Raw genomic sequence first — 23,050 nt, forward strand, 5'->3', positions numbered from 1 at the left:
TCCCCCATTCCCCTCACGCTTTCTGCAACAACATTAAAGCCTCCTCCTCTCCTCCCCTCCTGTGGACCCTCTCCTCTTGCAGCTGGCATGTGATGCATCGCAAACCAAGCGCTCCCTGTGTCTCCATCAACACCATCATGCGTTTTTTTCTGCAACATCCAAACGCGAACGACCCCCTCCCCTTCATACCACTGTCTATATAAACACCAGCGTGACAGACCGAGCACCCCGTCCATACACACACGCGCGCACGCACACAAGCAGATGCACACACCGGGGCACACCGGCTCTTACCTCTGGAGCTGCTGAAGGCGGTGTACCAGGACAGGGAGACCAGCCCGCACAGCCCGAACAACAAGACCGTCAGGAAGGAGACATTTCGGAGCCTCATCTCCGGAGCCCCGGGAGCATGTCCGCACCGAGAGGGGGGAGGAGGGGGAGCGGATGGATGGAGGGAAAGGGGAGGCAGGCGGAGACAGGTAGACTGAGACAGAGACGAGAGAGACGGAGAGGCGGGCGGAGCTGTTGCTGTTGGAGCAGCGGCAGCGAGACTGAGGAGAGAGAGAGAGAGCTGCGAGAGGAGGGGAGAGGAGGGAGGAGACAAACAGGTAGAGAGACGGTAGGAGGAGAGAGAGGGCTCCGGAGCTCCGTGGCTGCCTCACGGACTCATCGCTGGAAACACTCCGGGTTGCTTCATCGTTGTCTTACGTAATGATTCCGTGTAACACAGGGAAAGGGAATTTCCATCTGGCGCCAAACACTGTTGCACCAAAGCGCTGACAGAGAAACACAATCTTACACAACCACAGGCCTCAGAGTGCTCTGTGTTAGAGAGAAAACACAATCCTCACACAAACCCGTGAGCACTTGGCAACAGTGGAGAGGAAGAGCTCCCCTTTAACAGGAAGAGACCTGTGGCAGAATTAGACTGGGGTGGGGCAGATATTTACTCCTACCTGTTTTTGTTTGTTTGTTTGTTTGTTTGGGGGCAGAAGAAGGCAGGACAAAAAAAAAAAAAAATACAGGAGAAAGAAGACAAAAACATTCTGATCTTCAGTAGAAGGAAGAAGAAACACTCAGTGCATTGTGGGACCCCCCCCCAGCAGCCTAGGCCTACAGCAGCATAACTAAGGGAGGGTTCAGGGTCACCTGATCCAGCCCTAACTATAAGCTTGATCATAAAGGAAAGTTTGAAGCCTAATCTTACAAATAGAGAGGGTGTCTGTCTCCTGAATCCAAGCTGGGAGCTGGTTCCACAGAAGAGGGGCCTGAAAGCTGAAGGCTCTGCCTCCCAAACAAACATCAGCTGACCGTCTCTTTGTCCTTGACTGTCAGTTGAAAAAATATTTCCAAGGTTAAAGTTCCCAGCAGGCACAGCTGAAGTGTTGGCCTCATCTCCTGTAGCCAGCTGTAGTAAGAACTGCACCATAAACGGACACTGACAGTTAGACCGAGCCTCACAAAGCAAACATTTCCACCTAAAATCATCAGCCCATCCTCATTTTTACAAGTCCGGTCTGAAAAAATAGAAGCTGTGCCATCATCTGAGGCATAATTCCACCCTCTGCTGGACATCCTGCTTAACCATCGCCTCCATGTTCTCCAGCAAAGGGAGGCTTCTATGTCAGAATTGTTCTAGATGAACCTTTTATTTATTAAAATGAAAAAGTAAAAAGTATTCCCCAAGAGGATGACATAAACTCCTTCAAAGTCCACTCTTTTGTGATTGGCCAGCTTCAGGAAGCCTGCTGAGGGGCAGTACCCAGCGCTGTCTGTATCCAGAGTGGCCTGAAGCTCACAGCAATAATTTTACAGGCATTTATCTGACTCATTATGGGAAACTTAAGACATTTTTAATGTTTTAAATGGATTTTTAAGCTTCAAGAAGCACAGATTAGACCGGGTGGTGTGAAGGTTGTTCCCTGCTTTTATTAAAAGGTGTCAGAACGTCCTTTTCTTCTCATAACTCAGTTTTTGTGTTTGAGATTGTTGTATTTGCAGAAAACCAGCGCCTCCTTGTGCCTGTACATGTCAGTGTCTGTACATGTCTCTGCATCGGTGGGTGAAACCGATCAACTCGACCACAAATGAAAAAGTAGTCGTTGCAGAGACGGGGGGCAACGTAGCCTAATTATTCACTGCAAAGGTAACACACTAGGACCCTCAGACAGATAGAGGTGGAACTGTATCGTTTTTTTTAAACCCCAAACTATGAATTATGACTGAATTTCACAGTCAGTGTGGTGATCTCAGGTTTAATCATGTTTTATTGCAGGTTTGATTCTGGTTTAATCCAGGTTTAATCCTGGTTTATTGCAGGTTTAATCCTGGTTTATTGCAGGTTTAATCCTGGTTTTCGAGGTTACAAAGATGTTACATCACCATGGTAACTTATGCTGCAGACCTAACCTGCTCCAGAGCAGCTTATGTTGGAGATCAGCAGGTGTAAAACCACCAAGTACTAAACCGGTTTCCTGGAAAATAACATTCCCATTCCAGGAAGATACCGACTTTGTTGTTGAACCCTTCGGTCCCCGCGTACACAGTTGTGTGCATCACTTTCTATGGTCATAATTGTGCTGTAATCATTTTCTGACGCCTCCGACCTTAAAAGATCACTTCCTGTATCTGGACCAAAGGGGCTTATATTTCTTTTTTTAATATTTCCATGATGAGCAGTGAACGAGAGATTCTTAGATCATTTATTCTTTCCTGTCAGCTGTAAGCAGATTTAGAGCCAGTGAACTTTTCTCTGTAAGCCTCCCCCAATAAGAAAGATGAAAGTAAGCATGCATACTGATGTGAATGTATTATTTTTAAACACCAGTAGGCTGATTGATGAAGGCTGAAACGGTCTTTGATCCCTGACTTCAGACCTGCTGCTGTTTCTTCAGACCTGCAGCAACTCCTGGTTTGGAGCAGCTGATGCTTTGGATTTGCTGGTCTGTAGCTCCCCCTGGTGGTTGGGGTGAAACATTTTTCTGTTTGTGGATCAGGGATCTAACTCCTGAAAGTTTTTATTGCATCTGCAGGCTCAGACACTTATTATTTAACCAAGCATAGAAACCAGGCTCCAGCTACACAGTCAACACATCATTCTGTATGAAAATCAACTCCCTGAGAAACAAAGATTTATGATGGACCCTCTCACTGTCAAAAATGTCAGAGGTTCAAGCTCTGAAAGCACAGTAGGCATTTTGCATTTTTAGCACAATGTTTTCCAGCATTTCTTCATATAGGACTGTGCAAAACTCCTGAGCTCTCATTTTTTTATGTTTGGCTAGGAAAATGGGAAAAAAGGTGCGGTGATTTACTGAAACATGCAAACATATTTGGAAATCCAGCATATAAGGCAAAAACTGAGTTTGTACAGTTCTAACAAGTCAGTGTTTGGTGTGACCTGCTTTATTCTCTACGAGGCAGCTTCCTGTCTGCAGGAACAGTTCTCTGGGCTTCGTGAAGGACATTCAGAGCTCTTCTTTAGATGTTTCTGCCTTCAGATGAGCCCACACTGCTGCAGTGATGCTGAGGTCCGGGCTCTTAGGAGGCCAATACATGACTGATAGTGTTCACCTGTATTATTATATCCAGGTGTGCTTCACTTCACTAACAGTGTGTTTGGGATCATTGTGATGCTGAAAATGAAGCCAATCAGATGCTTTTCAGGTGGTGTTTCGTGGTGGATCAAAATCTGATGGTTCATTTCTGCTTTCATAATTCCATCAGTTTAAGATCTCCACCAGCACTGGCTGAAAGCAGCCCAAACCATGAAGAGCCTCCACCATGTTTCACAGCTGGCTGCAGACACTCACTGTTGGACCTCTCTGAGAGATCCAGCCTTCCACCAGACCTGCTGCTAATGATGTTCAGTCCAGTTCAGACTCAGCTTTATTTTCATTTAGTTCTATAAGTCATTGTGCGAATGAAGTGTAGTTTCTCAGGTCACGATGTAGGTCAAACATAGAATTAGAGTAATAAATAAAATGGAATTTAAATAAGTACAGAAAAATTAATAATAAATAAGTAGCTAAACTAGGATAAGTAAAAATGGAATAAGAATACACTAAACTAAAAACAGGTATAGCAGCAACAACTTGAAGTGGTTTAAGGTGCAGTGGGGACACTGTTTGTTATTTTAGGTTTAATGAGTCTGAGGGCAGTTTATATTTCCGGTCACCTCAAACATCAAACCAATCTGAGCATAATGGAGGATCAATATCACATAAGGAACAGTCGTATTGGTGTATCCATCCTGGGGCTTATCGCATACAAAGACATGAAAGAGTTAAAACCATATAATTTATCTGTCATTTATAACGCTATAATCACGGCTAACTCAGGGCTGGACCGAGTCTGTAAGTTGGTAAAGGTGTGTGTCAGGCCATTTTAAATGCAACGTTTCTAAATGCTCAACAAATATCAGCAAACACACAAAGTGCTTGTGTGCAGTTTATCACACAGAGAGAGAAGTTCAGTCAGAGATGGAGAAAGATGTTAAGACAGGAGAGGAAACAGAGAGGGAAGGACTGCTCAGAGACATCCGATAACCTGGAAATTTAAAGCTTACATTTTAAAATCAGATCTTGGATCTGTGTATGATGTGAAGTTATGGTTTTTCATATTGTGAAACGTCCTGTGAAACAAACCAAGGTATTCTAACTAGCATGAAATACTGCAGTTTAGTGCAGGATAAACAGGTCAGTTTGTAGTACTGTGGTGAGTTTACAGTGCTGGACTTGCCTGTACTTTTTTACTTTTATTTGAGTAAAGAAGTTGAATCAGTACTTCAACTTTTACCAGAGCATTTTTTAACACAAGTATCTGTACTTCTGCTTAAGTACAGAATGTGTGTACTTTTGTCACCTCTGGTCATTATTAAGGTCACTATCTTTCTTTCTACCTTTGACACGCGCTCAGGTCCACGTCCAGTTTTACTGCGTCACACTGACTTCTAGTGGTCAAAGATGGCAGGTACAATTCAGAGCTTTTTGTCGTTTTGTATCGCATTTTATCCACCCATCCATTTTGTTCTGCTTATGCAGTTTGTGTGTGTGTGTGTGTGTGTGGGGGGGGGGGGGGGGGGGGGGGGGGGTATCCCAGCTCCCATAGGGTGAGAGGCAGGTACACCTGTACAGGTCGCCAGCCTGTCGCAGGACTAACACAGAGAGACAGATAAACATTCACGCCTGTGGGCAGTTTACAGTCACCAGGTGACCTAACCTCACTGACTGCATGTGTTTGGACTGTTTGAGGGAACCCACGCAGACAGAGAACATGCAAACCCCACTCAGAAAGACTGGATTCAAACTCAGGACCTTCCTGTGAGGCAACAGAGTGCTGACCACTGCGCCACCGTCAGGTTAAATGTGAGCAGGTTTACGTTAACAGAGGCAAACAGAACCGTGACGACCAGAATCATCATATTTACATCATCGCTTCAAATCCTCGCTGACGTCAGCAGAGGTCCTCAGAGAGCTTCCCTGCAGACGCGCCGTCACGGCCCAAAACCATCGAGGATCATGATTTACATGTGGTTTCAATTTGGTTAATGTGAACATGAAGTTTGGAGGCTGCAGCCCAACGAGGAAACACGATTCAGTTTGAATACTTGCAAACTGAGAAGGAAGCTCTTTGACCATGAACTCAGAGCCGAGTCAGTCTAATCCAGCAGAGCTGCACTGAATCATCATAATTCATGCAACACTCATCTATTTATCATATTTGTTGTATTTGCTTTAAAATGCTGCAAGTATTCAGATCCTGGACTCGAGTAAGAACGGCAGTCTGTGAGAGACGCCCACAGTGGAGCTCCCACTGAGATCAGCACACCTGTAAACAAGGTTATCAGCACAGTATGAGGGCTTCTTCCTTTGCCCAGCATCAACCAAGGGTCAGCAAATGTGGAGTCAGACTGGGATCACCTCCACCTCCTGCTCCCAGCTGCGAGGTAGAAGTGCTCAATCTGAAGAGCAGTGTCCTTCTGTATGATGTGAGATCATTGATGCTGATGCTGTAGTGTGTAATCTCCTGTCTCCTTCAGTTACAACCCCCCCCCCCCCCCCCCCCCAATAACTGAGAGCCTCACACATGTTTAACGGTCATCAGCTGCACCTTCACCTCCAAATCCAAACAACAGGAAGGGCCCTGCCTCCACGTATGGTCAGCTGACCTGTCTCAGCACAGGTGGGGGAGACCGTGTCTGTTTGCACACATTAATAATAATATTAATTCCTCGTGTTTTCTTTGTGCCTGCGGTCACAGAGGAGCCAAACTCAGGTCCAGTTCTTTCATTAAACATCCTAAAATCACTGCACAGTTACAGGAAACCGTCAGGAAGCTCTGAGCTCTGAAAACATGGAGAGCAAATATGAGTTCACCTCCACGCTGCATTTCACAGCGGTGCAGCCACACACACACACACACACACACACACACACACACTTCTTCATTATTAGTGAGATCCCTGAGATGTCTCCCTGTCTCTGATGCTGATCACTTTATTTAATGAACCTGTCTGAAGCGGAGAGACGCTCTCACCATCTCAGGATCTGAGATGTGAAACACCTGCAGGCTGCAATTAGATTGGACTGTTTTAATGTAGACTCTTATTTTGAAAAGTAAGCTGCCAGCTGGTGAAAACTGGTGAAACTGAAATGCACTGAGGCTGGATGGAGGAGGATGCACCAGAGAGCTGATAACTGAGGTAACTGAGCCCCTTCGTGTTCTTCACTTTTGCGCCACATTGACAGTTTGAAACATGCTTGCAGTAATTACTGAAACAGAAACACGCTGAGGAAGCGTTCAGCGTGGAAGACTAAGGACGGGAAAAGCAGGAGGAAGGAAACGTGACGCGAAAAAGGAGCATTTGGGAGCGTTTCAGTGAGTGAGGAAGAGCCTCAGGGAGGAAGCGAAGGAGGCTAGGGAAGGGGATGGAGCTCCGGGAGGAGGAGGAGGAGGAGGAGTAAATCAGTGTTGGAGACTGACGCGGAAGAAGAATCAGCGTCGGAAAAGGAAGAAGGAACCAAAATGAAAGCAGCCCCCCCGCTCCTCAGGAGGACTTCACACTTGTTGATTAGCGTCTGTCTTCAGCCTTGCGGGCGGTGTTTGCGCTGCTTTCAGCCCGATTTCTCGCGTCTGTCTCGCGGGTCTGGCCCGGCTGGTTGCGGGCAGCTCGGCTGGCTGACTGCTCGCTCGGACTGAAAACATCAGCGATCCGTTTCGCAGACTTCACGCCGCCGCGGACACACTGGGCATTCAGTTCTGCCCGATCGGTATCTCAGCATTTATTCATCCAGCTTCCTGAGCGGGGAGCTCCGGGAAACTAGCCGAGCACGGCGCCCTGTGCTCCGCGCAGCGCCGCTGGGTGGCACCGCTGTCTCCGGGCGGAGGGTCTTTCTGGTCGCGGGGATCGTGAATGTCGGAAAGCTTCGAGAATCCCGCATTAATCTGTCACCGGAACAGCCGCTTGGTGTTTAAGCAGGTGGACGGTCGATAAATGTTTGATCTTTAACGAGCCTGGGCGGCGGGATTCTCAGGAAGCACACCGACCTCGGCGCCCTTTCCGCCGGGCAGCGCCGCCGGCTCCAGTCGGTGTGATGACTGACTCTCCACAGGGCGACACCGACGTCACATTTACCATAAACTGACGTGGTCCGGATCACCAAGCCGTAAACGAGTGTCCTACTGTGGGTTTTGGACCTGGATAATTAGCTTTCAAAGCGAGGGGAAAACTCCAGGACACACACCGAGCACAGCGCCCTTTACCGGGCTGCTCCGCCGTGTTCGGCCCGGTGGGATGCCTCTCTGCTCGGGGTGGACTACTTCCTAGAAATCTAGCGCCTTTGGCATCAAGGATAACTCTGCTGTCGCCCTGTTGTTGGGAAGTTTTCGTAAGAGGGCGGGCAGGAGGACATGGCGGACTCCAGCCGGCCCAGACCGGCGGACCCTGATGCCGCGGAGAGCCGGACAGCGAGCCCGCTGACCGGGAAGAAGAGGACGCAGCAGTCCCCCGGACTCCGGTCCAAGTACCAGAGCGCAGCTCCGGGCCACTGCTTCAAGAAAGTCACCCTGACCAAACCCACCTACTGCCACAGCTGCAGCGACTTCATCTGGGGGATCATCGGCTTCCTGTGTGAAGGTAAGAGGCTTTATTTATTTATACGCATCATTTTTTATTCACGAGATAAACGCTGAACTCGTGCCCTTCATGAGTGCATATCTGCATATCTGAGCTGAGCTGAGTTTAACAGCACGATGAACACTGATATTTGTCCCGCTGAGGACCCCGGGCTGACCTCAGGCTGCAGCTGGAAACTTTAACAGGATCAAGTGTTGTTGCACTCAAAGACTGTCTGCATGCAGCAAAACATGCCACATCTGCAGCTGATAGCACGCAGCGGCACCCCCCACCTTTTCTTTCTTAATCATGAAATCAGGAGAACAGAAGAGCACAAACACACTCCAGTCTGCCCAGTAACACACTGGGATTCCACTGCGTGTATCTGCACTGTGTGGCTTAAGGAGGTGAAAGTGTCTGTTGCACAATTGGAGCTTCAGTCAAGTCGTGATTTACTTCCTGCAGTTGTCATGGCAACAGGAGACTGGCAGGGATGCTGGTTGTTGGTGTGTGTGTGTGTGTGTGTGTGTGTGTGTGTGTGTGTGTGTGTGTGTGTGTGTGTGAGAATGAGAGCAGAGACGTGACCATCCTCTTCATCACACGCAGCAGCAGATGCATTAAAATGTGCAGCAGCGCTTCTGCTGGATTACGTAACGTTTCTTCTTGGATTAACACAAAGCAGTGACGTCATCGAAGTGCTTTGTCTGCCACCCTGTTGTGAAAGCGCACATTTATGTTTCCTTTAGTCACGGGACATTTACTCAGGTGCATCTGTACACCTGTGCTGCACCTGTGCAGAGGGAACATTTTCATCCTGTCGCTTTACCAGACTTTAATATATTATAAAGAAAATACGCGAAGAGTTAAAAAAGGTGGAGGACACTCACATTTTTCCTCCTCATCTTTTCTGACTGGTTTTCACTAGTTCTGCATTTGGCTAGATTCAGAGTCACCGCTGGTACCATGAGGTCATACCTGGACCTTACAGAGGCTGCACAGGTAGTCCAGCTCCTCCAGGATGGCACATCAATACGTGCCATTGGCAGAAGGTTTGCTGTGTCTCCCAGCACAGTCTCAGAGCATGGAGGAGACTCCAGGAGACAGACAGTTACTCTAGGAGAGCTGGACAGGAGAAGGTCCTTAACCCATCAGCAGGACCAGGATCTGCTCCTTTGTGCAGGAGGAACATGATGAGCACTGCAGAGCTACAAAATGACCTCCAGCAGCCGCTGGTGTGAATGTCTCTGAGCAAACAATCAGAAACAGACTTCATGAGGGCAGCCTGAGGGCCTGACGTCCTCTAGTAGGCGCTGTGCTCACTGCCTGGCACCGTGGAGCCTGATTGGCCCTAGAATACCAGAATTAGCAGGTCCACCACTGTAGCCCTGTGCTTTTCACAGATGAGACACAGGATAATAAAACTGATGTAGCTTCACTTTTATTTGATAACACAGTGAACCGAGTGGACTCAGACCTGCAGTAACCTTTGGCATAGAGGTCACCAGGTCACCAGGAGAGCTGTAGGTGCCCTGGACATAGTTGTCCTTAAATGTGAAGCCTGCAATCGGCATTCTTTTTAATGGCCAGCAGGGGGCAACTCCTCTGGTTGTACAAAGACTTCCAGTTTTAATGCGGATTAACAGACACGTGACCACCGACCACCAGACTTACGTTATTCACCATTCTGGAGGTGTGACAGTCATGGTGATAACGTAGGATCGTAGATAACGTAGGTGACCTCTCGGCCAGCCGCCGGCCAGAGGGAAACCGTGTGTTCCCCGACTGGTTGCTGGAGGTTGATGGCAGTCGCTGGGAAAATGACGGCTAAAGTCTGCAGACCGACAGTGATGTCCTGACAGCCGCCTGCTGTGTGGGAAAACCGCGTGTTCCCTGACTGGTAGGCAAAAACCTCCTTGTGATCGCTGTGGTCGCCGGCTTCTTGCTGCAGTGACGGACTTGGCCATGAACACCATCCAGCAACTGTGAGCTGTAGTGAAGCTGTGAAAATGGAGACCGTTCAGAGTAAAAGTGACACCTTTTGAAACACGTTGGCTGCAGCGCTGAGGCAGCTTTTAGTCCATTTCTGCTATGAGTGTTTGCAGGAAATCTGTGAGCACCCAGAGGGATCGCTGGGAGGTTTCCTTTGCAGCCGATTCCACCCAGCATGAGCCGACAACCTCCAGGAAGCTGAGTGAAGCTGACACCCCACCCACGTGAAAAATTCCAGCAAATAGACTGAGCGGTTAGTGCTTCGTTTGTGCTGGTTTGTGCCGATAAAACTAGCGTTTGTGCTGCTTTCGTTTCGGAGATATGAATTATTATTTTGGCCGATAATGTCACCCCACCACCACCACGTTTTTTCAAAACGTGTGTAAAAATATAGTAAATAATAAAGTTATATACAACTATTCCCATTAAAAAGCAGGAAAGACCTCAGGTATTTTTCTGTACAACTATTTGCAGAGCGAACAGAAACAACACTCACCGAATGTCCTTTCCTGTGTTGACAACATCCGACAAATTCACACTGAATGAATTGGTGACAAGAAAGTGCTGAAACACAACCGACGCATAACCAAAACAGTAATTACAGCCTGCAGCAGGTGATTCGTCGTCTTCTAATTAGGTGAAGACGTGTGATCGCCTGACAGTAAAACATAACACTGACCGGTAAGCAGCACAAAAGAATTAACGTACCGTATTTTTCGGACCATAAGGCGCAATATCAATGAACGGGTCTGTTTTCATATTACGCACAAAGATACGGGCCAGCATAGATGAAAATAGGCCAGGAACATGTAGAATAAAATTCGTCATCGTTTTCTGCGGTTTACTGCGTACAGTTTTTGGAACAATGTTTCCACTTCTTGTTGAATTTATCTCCGGCAGCTTTGGCTGCTTTCCACACACTCACAGCTTGTTTCTGTCTGATATCGTCAGTAGAGTCATTTTGTGAATCGATGATGGACTATTTTACAGAATTCAATGAGGCCTTTGAACTGATCTGCCAGACCGGAGGAAATATGGCTGCAGACCACACAGTGATGCAGTGGTGTGGATTCCTCGGCCATCGGCGGTCAGACGGCAGTGCTCAACTATTTGAAAAGCGTAGGCTGGGTGTGTCCCCCCCCCGTTGTACGCTCTGGAAAATGTCGATATTTATTAAACGTCCGTCACCAAAGTCGCACCAAACGTTTCGACAGATTTTTGAGCGCAGTGTACCACATAAAACTGTTTCAAGGTCAGTAAGCACAACAAGAATTCATACATAAGGCGCACTGCCGATGTTTGTGGAAAATTAAGGATTTTAAGTGCGCCTTATAGCCCGAAAAATACGGTAAAGCTAGATTTAGTTGATATATTTGGAAAAATCTCAAAGAGGAAAATTTATCAGACAGTATTTTGTTATCCTAAAATTAACACATAACCCTTGAGCGACATTCTGGTCCACACTCCATACCAGTCGGTGACGGTAATGCACCAATTTCCTTGCCGACCATCAATAAACTAAAAAAAAAGGAACAAGAAAGCAGCAGAAACGAAGCACTAAAAAAAGTAGACCACTCTGGTTTGTTTTGGAGCATGATGGGGGGATGGTGACCTTTGGATGACCTAAAAAATAATTTTTAATAACTCAAAAACGAAAACAGCACAAACGCTAGTTTTATCGGCACAAACCAGCACAAACGAAGCACTAAGCTCAGTCTATTTGCTGGAATTTTCCACGTGGGTGGGGTGTCAGCTTCACTCAGCTCCTCCAGCTACCGTTGCCAACCAGTCGGGGAATTTCCATCGCAACCAGGGGTCGCGTGACCTCAGTCAGCACTTTGCTGATGAGTTCACAGCTCCGTCGCTACTTTCAGCTTTTACTGAATAAAGGTGAATTAGTAAATTGTCTCACCTGCAGAAAGGAGGATGAAACACGTCATGTGACTCACTCATGTTCTCAGTCATATCTACGCCACACTTCCCACAACCACTTTCAAAATATGAAGGAGGTGAAATGCTCACTTTGGGGCTTCATAACAGGACGAACCGAAGGCTGACGTCACCGTGGTGGGATCCATCACGGCTGTGACGTCAGCAGGTGACCGAAGATTTGCGTAACTCTCTTTGGATCCAGTTTTAATGCATGTGCTTATTAGGAGGACAGGAGCAGGATCGACAAACTGCTGCTGAGGAGACCGAGCAGCCTGATGCCGGAGCAGCAGATCTGTTAATGGCTCGTTGGCGCTCCCGGACAGGAAAAACCGGCCGGATCGCCTCCGGCCTCCGTCCGCCTGTCCCTGCTGCTGCAGCTGAACTCAGTCAGACGGACGCGCTCGCCTGCAGCAGTTTCATCGCGGAGTGTGTGAAAGTGGCCGGAGTGAACATGTGAGGTTTACCACAGCGTGACAGCAGAGCTGCAAACACAGCTGACAGCGCCCTGCTCTCCTGCTGTGAGCGCTTTATCTGAGCTACAGCAGCACGAACAGATCAAATGTTTCCTGTTTCTACTGAGCAGCAACAGTTTGTCTTTAATCCGAGACTCATTAAACTCGTTCAGGAGACACAAAAACACATTTATTAAGGTCTGTTTAAAAACTGCAACCAATCAACGTTTTAGCCACGATCTGAACACTAAATCTGGCTGCTCAGTCTGACTGTGAGCATCATATCGTAGTTTGAATGAATGTCAGCAGTTTGTGAGTACAGGAACAGAAACGAGCGCTCTGGATCCGCTGAGGTCTGCTGGAGGTGAAGTCAGCGGGAAAGAAGTGAGAAAATCGTTGGGGTGGTTTTTGAGTCAGGACGTGTGCGTATGTCTGTGTTCACTTGTTTGTGTGACAGTTATATTTGCTGCCCGCTTGGTCACCACTGAAACTCAGGTTTTACTCTTATTGGTATAAATACAGGATATCGCGATTAGAGAGCTGAGGCTCCACCCTGACGTGTGAATGGTCTCTGACTCTGCTTCTCTGTCTCCTCCTCAGTGTGTAACTTCATGTGTCATGAAAAATGCCTGAAGACTCTGCGGGCGGTTTGTTCCTGCATGGCTCCATCTCTGGTCCAGGTGAGTGGGGAATGGACCATGAAGCAGCTCCTGCAGCTCCTGGTCTGTGTGCTGTAGGACACTTAGAAGGTGTTTCCATTAGTATCTGGTACCAGGTACTTTTTTAGTACCCACTCAGCCGGCTTCCAAGCAATCCGAGGCGATCCGAAAATGTGACACGGAAGAACAGCATGCCACTGATTGGCCAGGGAGTGTCGTCACTAGTTGAGTCATGAGAGCGACTCCTTCACCAGAATCAACCGCGCCATTTTTAAAACCTGACAGCAAGAAACTGGAGGAACGGAAAACACCGGCTGAATGCCCAGACCGACAGTTTGCAACATGAGAGCCATCTGAAACACACACAGCATACAGATTATAACCCCCTATACTGCTGGGCGATCGCCGCTGAAGCCCCTGCTCCTACTAGCCGTGAACAGCTGGTTAACACCGCGCGCTGAGGCGGCTGATCAAAGGAACTTTGAATTACCGTAATTACGCGACCGTTTGTCCTATCAGAAAAATTCAAACGGTTTCTGAAAACTGAGAAACTGCACTTCACAACCAACATAGGGATATTACAGTAATTGTTGCCAGAAGTACACGAACGGCCGCACTGAGTCGATTATGACATGTTTGGTGGTATAGGGTTAATACTTAATGATAACCTTCATCCATTAAAACATTGTATGGGGGTCCTATGCATGATGATGATAGTAAACTGGCCTTAGCTATGTTAGCTTGCCTCTATCTCATCTATTGTTGTGTTGCGTTTTGAGTTGCATACAAATTACATCAAGAGCTACTGCTCACGCTGCTATATCGACTCCACCCACACTGAGGTGGTCCTCAATTGCAATGGAAACAAAGCAAGCCTGTGGCGAGTCATGCCGAGGCGAATTGACCCACGCTGAGTAGGTACTAATGGAAACCCGGCATTAGTTTAGAGACTACAACTGCAGACCCTTACATCTTTGGAGCCCAAGTCTGAGAGCCAGTGAGGCGACAGCAGGGGCCCCCAGATGTGAAAGGGGTTTATTTTTACACTCTGCGGGGCCGAGCTCTTTTAGGTAATACCCGTCAGAGAATGAGAATGCAAACACACTCAAATCAGACATTAGCCGGCCTTTAACCCACCGGCTCCCCAGTCCAAAATGGGATTATGCCGATGTGCGCCTGGCTCAGCTGAGAGTCTGGTGCATTTACTTCTAGCAAGTAGGCGCCATGCGTGCTGCCTCCTGCGCACTCTACCCTCATGTAAACCACACAGAGTATTTCCAGTAACAAGAGTGCATCTGAGCCGAACTGTTTCCTGCTGCATGTGAGAGGAAAACTGGAACATATCCCAATCTGAGTCTCCTGAAAATGTTCCAAAAGTTCACGTCTAAAAATTGGCTTCAAGAAATCCCCCCGAGTGAGAATTTAATTTCCTTTTATGTAATTTTTCCAGTGCAAACAGGAGACAATAGTTATAACACGCTGTAATAAAAAGGATTTCAAATTGACGAGCTTCTATTTTAAAGTGTAAAACCTTTGGTACATGCACATCAGCATCAATACTGATTAGTCTGTAATACTGCAGCACCCTGAAACAGAACACCTGTCTAAATCTGGACCTGAACCTCTCACCATCCACCAAGTCCACTCTTCAAGGATGTTTGTCATTCTTTCAGTATCTCAGTGACCGAGCCCTCCAACAGGCTGTTTGCAGTGAATACAGTACAGGTCAGAGACAGCACAGCCGGGCTTCCCTGCACTCAAACAGGTGGATAGTCATACTCCCAGTGAAGGTGATATTATAGACAAGGCCCGGAGGAACCTGTAAATGTAAGGGGCTACAAAACTGACACAGTCGGCTTATAAAAGCCCAAAACACAAAAAATATCTAACCTGACCCGATGGAAGCAAAATGTGGCTTCCAGCAAACTTCACCCACCAGAATAAAGCAGAAATAAAATGACAGGTCAGTCTTCAGTTTACAGCCTCTTTATTCTCAGCTTTACTGCTGCCGCCTCCCTGAAAGGCTCCACACACGCCGACATGATGTTTATCGATCAGCACAGCACTGATCGCTGAGCCTGACTAACTGCTGCACCGATCAATAAACCAGCGATGAACAGGAGCAGGTGGCAGCAGCGTTGTTTTCTCCTCACCTGCTTTACTGTGAAATATCCTCAGGCTCCTCATTATTGCTCAGGTAGCTCTCTGATTAGCTTCAGCTAAAGAGCGCTCGGTATTTCTACCCTCAGACCCGACAGCAGCAGCTCCGTTATAAGGACAAAAACAGCCCCGCATTAAAACAAGCACAAATGAAAAAGATGAACTCGGAGTGCTGTTTCAGGTGGGAGAGTTTCTCTAGGCACACTGAAATATGATCCAGGAAGTCCAGGTTAGGTTTTAGATGGCAGCACTCAGCTGTGCTTACAGAACACCCTGAGACACCATGGAGAGTTCTCACATTCAGTAATCTTACAGAGATGTCCACCAGGAAGCCAAACCTAAAAGCAGCAGTGCTGCTCGGAGTTTCTGCGTCACAAGTGTTCAACTAAACAGCAAAAATGACAGTAATATCAACAATATCAACAACAATGACATCATCATGATTTTCTTATGGCCTCTGATGCTCCTCTCTGTGCTCGTTCTGTTAGACCTCGATATTATTGATCAAAACATTTTACTACAGAGATCAGAGCACATGAAACAAATACATAGATTAAACTGAAGTTAGTGACGGAGTTCCACAGGGTTTAGTGGTTACTTCTTACATTATACATGCTTCCTCTAGGCAGTATTATTAGAAAACTGTGTATTTCTATGCAGATGATACCCAGTTATGTTTATCTATGAAGCCACAAATCAATCAATCAATTAAACTACCGGCGTGTCTTAAAGACATGAAGCCTGGATGACCTCTAATTTTCTACTTCTGAATTTGGATAAAACTGTCCCTCCATAATCCTTGCTGCCGTGCAGCCGTGTTAACCTTATATTCTGAGATGTTAGCCTCTCATCACCCTCTCTTGGATGTGTTGCAGCTGCAGGCCCGCAGAGGACTCTGCTCCTCATATTTGAATGTTGTGGTGTTACATAATCTGTCACACTGGTTTAGTAGTGGCTCATATTATAAATAAAGGATTTGGAAAAACTCAAAGCTACAACAGATCCCCCCCACCCTGACGGTGTCATCCATTATGCAGATGCCAGAAGATCCTTTCTGCAGTAATCTTCATTTATTATACACATTTCATTTCATTGACTGACATTAAAGTACAAAAGCAACATTATATGAGAATAAAGCAGATCAATAAAAATATATTTAATCAGATAAGAAAAGATCACTAAATCAAACACTGCAATTACAGCAACTACAGCAACTGTGATGCTTACAGCAACATCTGCAACTCAGCATAAAAACTGCAACAGCAGTGTTTTTATGGGGACTATTTTCAGCAGAGCATTGATACACATGTAGAGCAGTAGGACGGCAGAGATGATGGAAAATCCAATCCCGTTGCTTCTTCTGAAGATGTCGCTTCATTTAACCTTTATTTTAGCTCTGAAAGAGGCTGATGGTCCAGTGAGTGCAGCCGGAGGAACAATGCTTTTTAATTGAGCTGTGTTATAGGACAGCCAATCAGGAGGCTCAGTCTTACCTTTGTTTTCCCGTGTACGTCTCTTTTGTGGATGCTGCTGCCCCCTGCAGGTGCCGGTGGCTCACTGCTTCGGTCCGGCCGGTCAGAAGAAACGTTTCTGCTGCGTCTGCAGGAAACAGACGGAGGGAAGTACAGCTCTGCGCTGCGAAGGTCAGACCAGCGCCATCACCAGTTAGACCAGTGCGGTACATCCTATGAGTGTATTTATGAGTGTGTGTGTGTGTGTTTCAGTGTGTGAGCTGCACGTCCACGCTGACTGCGCCCTCTTCAGCTGTGCTGACTGTCGCAGCTGCCACCTGGACGGGACTCTGGAGCAGGTAACGCTTTAAAAACCCTCAGTATGTATTTACAGTGTTGCTAACAGGAAGCTGGATTCAGACTGTGGGAGACAATATCACAGTTTCCAGTCTGACCTGACGGGGGCAGTGTTGTCTGACTTTTCCGGTGCCTAAAGTCAGACGCAGTGATACAGAAATATGTATCACTGCGTCTGACTTTAGGCACTGTGATACATATTTCTGTATCACTGTGACCATAAGCCAAATATGTGTTTGGCTTATGGTCACAGTACCGTGAAGGTGCAGCACCTGAGTGTGAGCATAGAGGGAATAAAATGATGGCTTTGCAGATGATGATGGAGCTGAAGATGAGGAGTTAGTGTGTCGTTCCAAAGGATGAACCACGCAAGTGGCGACCAAACAGGCTCTTCTTATCTGACCCAGACAGGCTGCGTTAAGGTCATGCGCTGTAGTGCAATGCACAAAATGCCACCAGAGGGCAATCTCTGCAGGTGGAGCATGCACCTGAGCTTAGCCAGCTGTGAAACAGCTCGAGTACTAAAGTGAGCTGTGCATCGAGGACATCAATAATTACTTTAGGTTAACAGAGATTAATGATCACTCACAGCCACAAACAGTTTTATCAGCACCAGCTCCGACACCGGTGAAAAGGTATGAAACAACGATACCGCCCACACACGTCACTTCTGTCGCGTTATGAGTGATGCTTGTGAGACATACGAGGCGTCTCAGCTGGGTAAAAACTCAACAGGAAATAACGCAATCGTGAGGTCCTGTCAAAGCGCTGTGCAGCTTCTTCAACTCTGCACTGATGCATCACTGAAACATGTTGGGGTAACCTCAGTCATGATGTCATCCTAACCATAACCCCAGTGCAAGGTTACAACAGCGAGGAGGTGCGCGGCTGCCCGACGGCACCTGTGACATCATGTTTGCTAATGGCCGGTCACTCACACAGCAGTGTTTCCTTAGATTTAGAGTGAAGAGTCACCGAATCTTCGTCGTGATGAAAGCTGTGCGGTGAGGTTTCCAATAACCAAATACCAGCCTAACTGGGCTGTGCGTAGTGATGCAGGGATCAGAGACTTTGTAAGACGCTTATATGAGGATGTCTTCTTCAGTGTGTGTAGCTCTATCAAAGCTCATCGACCGCTCACAGTCTGGATGAAGCTGATCACGGCAGACAGGAAGCTTTCCTCCTCCTGTCTGTGGCTCCGGCTCAACACACAAATATGACGTTTCATTTCTAAAAGCTACGCTTAGCTTGTTGGGACTGTTTTTAGTGTTGGATTAAAACTCATTTGGCGGTGTTCTTTTCTTTCTGCTCCAGGATACGTTCCACCACCACTGGAGGGAGGGGAACCTGGCGTCCGCGGCGAGGTGTGAGGTTTGTCGGCGTTCGTGCGGCTCCTCTGACGTCCTGGCGGGGATGAGGTGCGAGTGGTGCGGCATCACGGTGAGAATCGGCTAAGAATGTGATTTCCTCTGGGTTTAGTGTGAGTTGGATTCTCTCATTAAATTCTTCACCACCGTCCAAACGTGATAAAGGTGCTGCGTGTCTCAGCCGCCTTCAGTTTTACCCAAGCAGCAATGAAGCCAACGCTCCAGTGCTGAAACCTGCAGTTCCTCAAACGTCCATTGGAGGCTCCAGCAGTCAATGAGTCAGTCCGTTGGTCTCTAAAGCTAATTTCCTCCTTCATGACACCTGTACTCACCTGCTTAAATTGTGTTAAGGGTTCAAGTTTCCCCTCATCTTCAGGAGTCCCTGAACTAACCACCACCAGGAACCAAAATGGTAATTTTGAGGCTTCCTAATGTGGTGTGTATGGTTGTACCGCCAAGCAGTAACTTGTTTGGGGCAATAAGCAACTGTTCTGCTTTGCTTCCCACACTATTTTCTCCTCATTGAAGAGTTTAGATTTTACATCCACATTTGAGCTCATTTAACGCACTCTGGTCCTGAGTACACTGAAGCAGTGCTGATTCTCCACAGTCCTCGTCTTTAATTCAGTTCAATTCAATTTTATTTATATAGCGCCAAATCACAACAAACAGTCGCCTCAAGGCGCTTTGTATTGTAGGTAAAGACCCTACAATAATACAGAGAAAACCCAACAGTCAAAACGACCCCCTATGAGCAGCACTTGGTGACAGTGGGAAGGAAAAACTCCCTTTAAACAGGAAGAAACCTCCATCAGAACCAGGCTCAGGGAGGGGGGGGTCATCTGCTGAGGGGGGAGGAAAGACATGCTGTGGAAGAGAGCCAGAGATTAATAACAATTAATGATTAAATGCAGAGTGGAGTATAAACAAAGTAAATAAGGTGAATGAAAAGAAACAGTCTTTTGTGGGAACCCCCCCCCCCCCCCCAGCAGCCTAGGCCTATAGCAGCATAACTAAGGGAGGGTTCAGGGTCACCTGATCCAGCCCTAACTATAAGCTTGATCATAAAGGAAAGTTTTAAGCCTAATCTTAAAAATAGAGAGGGTGTCTGTCTTTACCTCACACTTTAGCACCTAGACTGTATATAAACAATGGACGTACCCACCATGATACGATGATGTCACCCGTTGTTTTCTGGACTCAATGCAGCGATAGTGTTTTTGGCTTCTGCCATCTTTTTTGGGAGTCAGGAGTATATTTGGATCAGAGGATGGTGTGCTGTACCAGCTAAGCTAGCAGATAATGCTGGCTAGCTTGGTTAGCAACCTGCATCCACAGACTGAACATGAGCATTACACACACATCACAGATACCTGCTGATCAGTAACATCCAAATAAAATCTTAGAATCTCTCCCAAACTGGAGCTCCACCTTCTTGAAGCCACAGCAGCCGTATTATTGGTCAGATAATTGCATTCAAAAGGCTCCAACAGCACAAACACGGTCCAGAGGTCCAGTTCAGGGACTCCAGTTAGCTGAGGTGAAGCCTAGCAGACAGCTAGCAGCTACAGACGCCTGTGTCACCATCCACCTGTCAGTCAGAGAGGCCACGCCCCTAATAATGCAAACAGGTGAATTATAGAAACATCCTCCCCGTACAGCAGTTATGAAGCAGTTTCTGCATCAGGCTGTAAACATGTTTATCTAACATGAGAATCTATGGGGACTGACTCACTGCTGCCTCTGCTGGACATCAGAGGAACTGATGGTTTTGGACTCATTTTGACCTCCAGAGGTTGTTGCTTGTTTTGACATGATGTTATACGATGCTTCACTTTTCCACCTGCAGAGCCACTCGGCGTGTTACCTCAGCGTGCCGGCAGAGTGCACTCTGGGACGTCTGCGCTGCATGCTGCTGCATCCGGCCTTCGTCCGCCTCGACTCCAGAAACTTCAGCAAGATGCACTGTTACCGCATCACCGAGAGCTGCAGCCACGACCAGGGTATACACACACACCGAACTCTGCCTTCCAGAAAACTTTCACTTCAAAAAATAATGATTTCTATCATCAGGACGGGAGGGGAGGCAGGTCTACACAGCAGCACTGAAACACGCACCTCCAGACCACATCCTGTGACGCTATCGACACAAACTGTGTGAACCGCAAACACTCGGCTCGTTTCCTGACAGCCTCACTGCTGATCTGTGAAACTGAGAAAAGATGTTTTTACAGAAGTCAGGATGTTAACTGTGAAGACAAACATCCAAATGATGAGAGCTAAAACACAAGTGCAGCTTTCAGAGGGTCAGATCACCAAATGCATCAGCTCCACTCTTTTTCTGCTTTATAGAAAAGGCTTTCAAAATAAAACGCTGAGCAGCGTAACGACTCGCTGCCTGCAGCTGTCACACCTGAGTGTCTTTAATCATTTCAGCTAACTTTCATAATGAACTTTTCTGCTCCTAAACCAGGAGCTGCTGGTTTGTTTCTGCCGTGGATCTCAGCTCAGTTCCCAAAGGTCGGGTCATGGAAATAAACAGAATTTGATGGATTTGGAAATCTCATGAATCCAGATTTTATTCACAGTAGAACACAGAAAACATATCAAATGTTTAAAGTGAGAGAATGACCCATTGTAGTGAAAATCCGAGATGTTGAGTTTGATGGCATCAACAGGTCTCTAAAGCTGTCACAGGTCCGTGTTTCCAGCTGTGCAGCATCCTCTGCTTTAACATCTGGAACTGAGGAGAGCAGCTGCTGGACTTCGGGAATGTTGTCCCGTTCTGTCTGATAGCGGATTCCAGCTGCTCAGCAGTCCTGGGGCTGCTTTGTCCTGTTTTTTTGGTTCCAGATGTTCTCAGCTGGTCAAAGGTCAGGACTGCAGGCTGGTTCAGCACCCGGACTCTCCTACTATGAAGTCGTGCTGCTGGATTAGCTGCAGGATGCAGTTTAGCATCATTCTGCTGAAGGAGACGTCTCTGGATGGGAGCACATGCTGCTCTCAAACCTGGATACACCTTTCAGCACTGATGGAGCCCTTCCTGATGTGCCAGCTGCTGATGCACCCCCATACCATCAGAGATGCAGGCTTTGAACTGAGCTGAGAACAGCCGGATGCTGCCTCTGCTCTTTAGTCCATGTTTGGATTCCTCTGACCTCAGATCAGTTTTCCCTTCAGTCCATTTTAAAGAGCTTTGGCTCAGAGGAGACGGCGCTGATTCTGGATCAGGTTCACAGACAGCTGCTTCTTCTTTAACCCGTAGACTCAGTTTTTCACAAATTGAACCTCTGCCCATCTTTCCTTCAGAGAAGCTCCGCCTCTCTGCGATGCTCTTGTTAGACCCGGTCATGTGATTGAGCTGCTGCTAATGAACCTGCAGCTGTTTGTGTTCAGCACCGCTCACTTTTCCGGCCTTTCCTGAGACGTCTTCCTGCCATCCGAGTGAGTCGTTATTCTTCATGAAACAGTCAGATATGTTTTCTCTGTCCTGCTGTGAATAAAATCTGGCTTTGAGATTTTCCACATCGTTCCGGCTCGGGTTACAGAGGCGACCTCGCTGCTGCTTCAGAGACTTCCTCTAGGTTTTAGCTGCTTGTTGGTGGAGCAGGAGGAAAGTAATAATTCTCCTCCTCTGCATGATCATTGCAGCATTTCTGTTTTCTTCTGTTGGTAATATTTTATTCACTGACTTTCATTTACTTTCACACACAAATCCACAAACTGAGATTTCAGATGTCAGAATCACACCTGAGGAAAAGGTGAGCAGCTCACTGAGATCCCACAGTCTGTGGAGGAGCTTCTGTTCCCACCTGACCGCCTCTTTCCCTCCATGTGTCCCTCAGATCACTCCGACGATGCTGATCTGGCGGCGGCGGCACCTAAAGACGGTCAGCCGGCTGCTTCAGAGTCCGGTCAGTTCACCGTACCTGTCTCTACCTGATTTTTAGGCTTCAGCCTCATAGTGACTGATTCTATTTGAAGTTTTCTTTATTGTAGGTTTCTATTTGTTTCCATTTGCTGTATGAATGCTGACAGACTGAATTGTGGGAAAGATTTCCATCCTGCGAAGCTGTAGAAGAATATTCCTGTTGCAGATGTTACATCTGTGTGTGTGTGTGTGTGTGTGTGTGTTTGATGTGCTGTGACCTGCAGGTAAACAGTTTCTCAAGGTGTTTGATGGCGATGACGCCGTCAAGCGAGGCTTCTTCCGATTGGTCTCAGTCTTTCGAGCTACGAAGAACGAGGAAGTGGCGGTGAGAGCTCTGCTTCCTCCTCGAAATCTGGCACTCACACACGCACATGTGCACGCACACACGTGCATGCACCATCACCACCGCAGATGCTGCTGCTTCACTAAGACTTTCAAAATAAAAGTTTGACATAAATTTAAATACTTAAATAAGCTCATGAGTATAAAAAGTCAAGTTTTAGTCACAAATGTGAGTTCAAAGACTAAAAATCTAAACTTATGAGAAAAGTTTTTCAAATTCAAAATAAAACTCACACTAAGAAAAAAGATCAAGTCAAAAATAAAAGACCTGCTTTTTAAAATTTTTAAAACATT

The 23,050-nt window shown here is 47.0% G+C and overlaps 2 protein-coding genes across 2 annotated transcripts in view; one reads left to right on the forward strand and one right to left on the reverse strand.

Annotated features, from left to right (window-relative positions):
• The window catches only part of mgat4b (alpha-1,3-mannosyl-glycoprotein 4-beta-N-acetylglucosaminyltransferase B), a 166,734-nt gene extending 166,130 nt beyond the window's left edge, over window positions 1-604 (reverse strand). Inside the window, exon 1 of the mRNA XM_030739566.1 lies at window positions 295-604. Coding sequence (XP_030595426.1) covers window positions 295-391 — 97 coding nt within the window. The 5' untranslated portion in view covers window positions 392-604. The remainder of the gene's footprint in view (window positions 1-294) is intronic.
• Window positions 605-7,008: 6,404 nt separating this feature from the next.
• Window positions 7,009-23,050, forward strand: part of dgkq (diacylglycerol kinase theta) — a 35,153-nt gene continuing 19,111 nt past the window's right edge. The window contains exons 1-8 of the mRNA XM_030739542.1: window positions 7,009-8,137; window positions 13,090-13,169; window positions 16,852-16,951; window positions 17,033-17,118; window positions 18,431-18,556; window positions 20,333-20,486; window positions 22,329-22,397; window positions 22,639-22,739. Coding sequence (XP_030595402.1) covers window positions 7,912-8,137; window positions 13,090-13,169; window positions 16,852-16,951; window positions 17,033-17,118; window positions 18,431-18,556; window positions 20,333-20,486; window positions 22,329-22,397; window positions 22,639-22,739 — 942 coding nt within the window. The 5' untranslated portion in view covers window positions 7,009-7,911. The remainder of the gene's footprint in view (window positions 8,138-13,089; window positions 13,170-16,851; window positions 16,952-17,032; window positions 17,119-18,430; window positions 18,557-20,332; window positions 20,487-22,328; window positions 22,398-22,638; window positions 22,740-23,050) is intronic.

Source organism: Archocentrus centrarchus, chromosome 10 (assembly GCF_007364275.1).
Source record: "Archocentrus centrarchus isolate MPI-CPG fArcCen1 chromosome 10, fArcCen1, whole genome shotgun sequence".
NCBI lineage: Eukaryota > Metazoa > Chordata > Actinopteri > Cichliformes > Cichlidae > Archocentrus > Archocentrus centrarchus.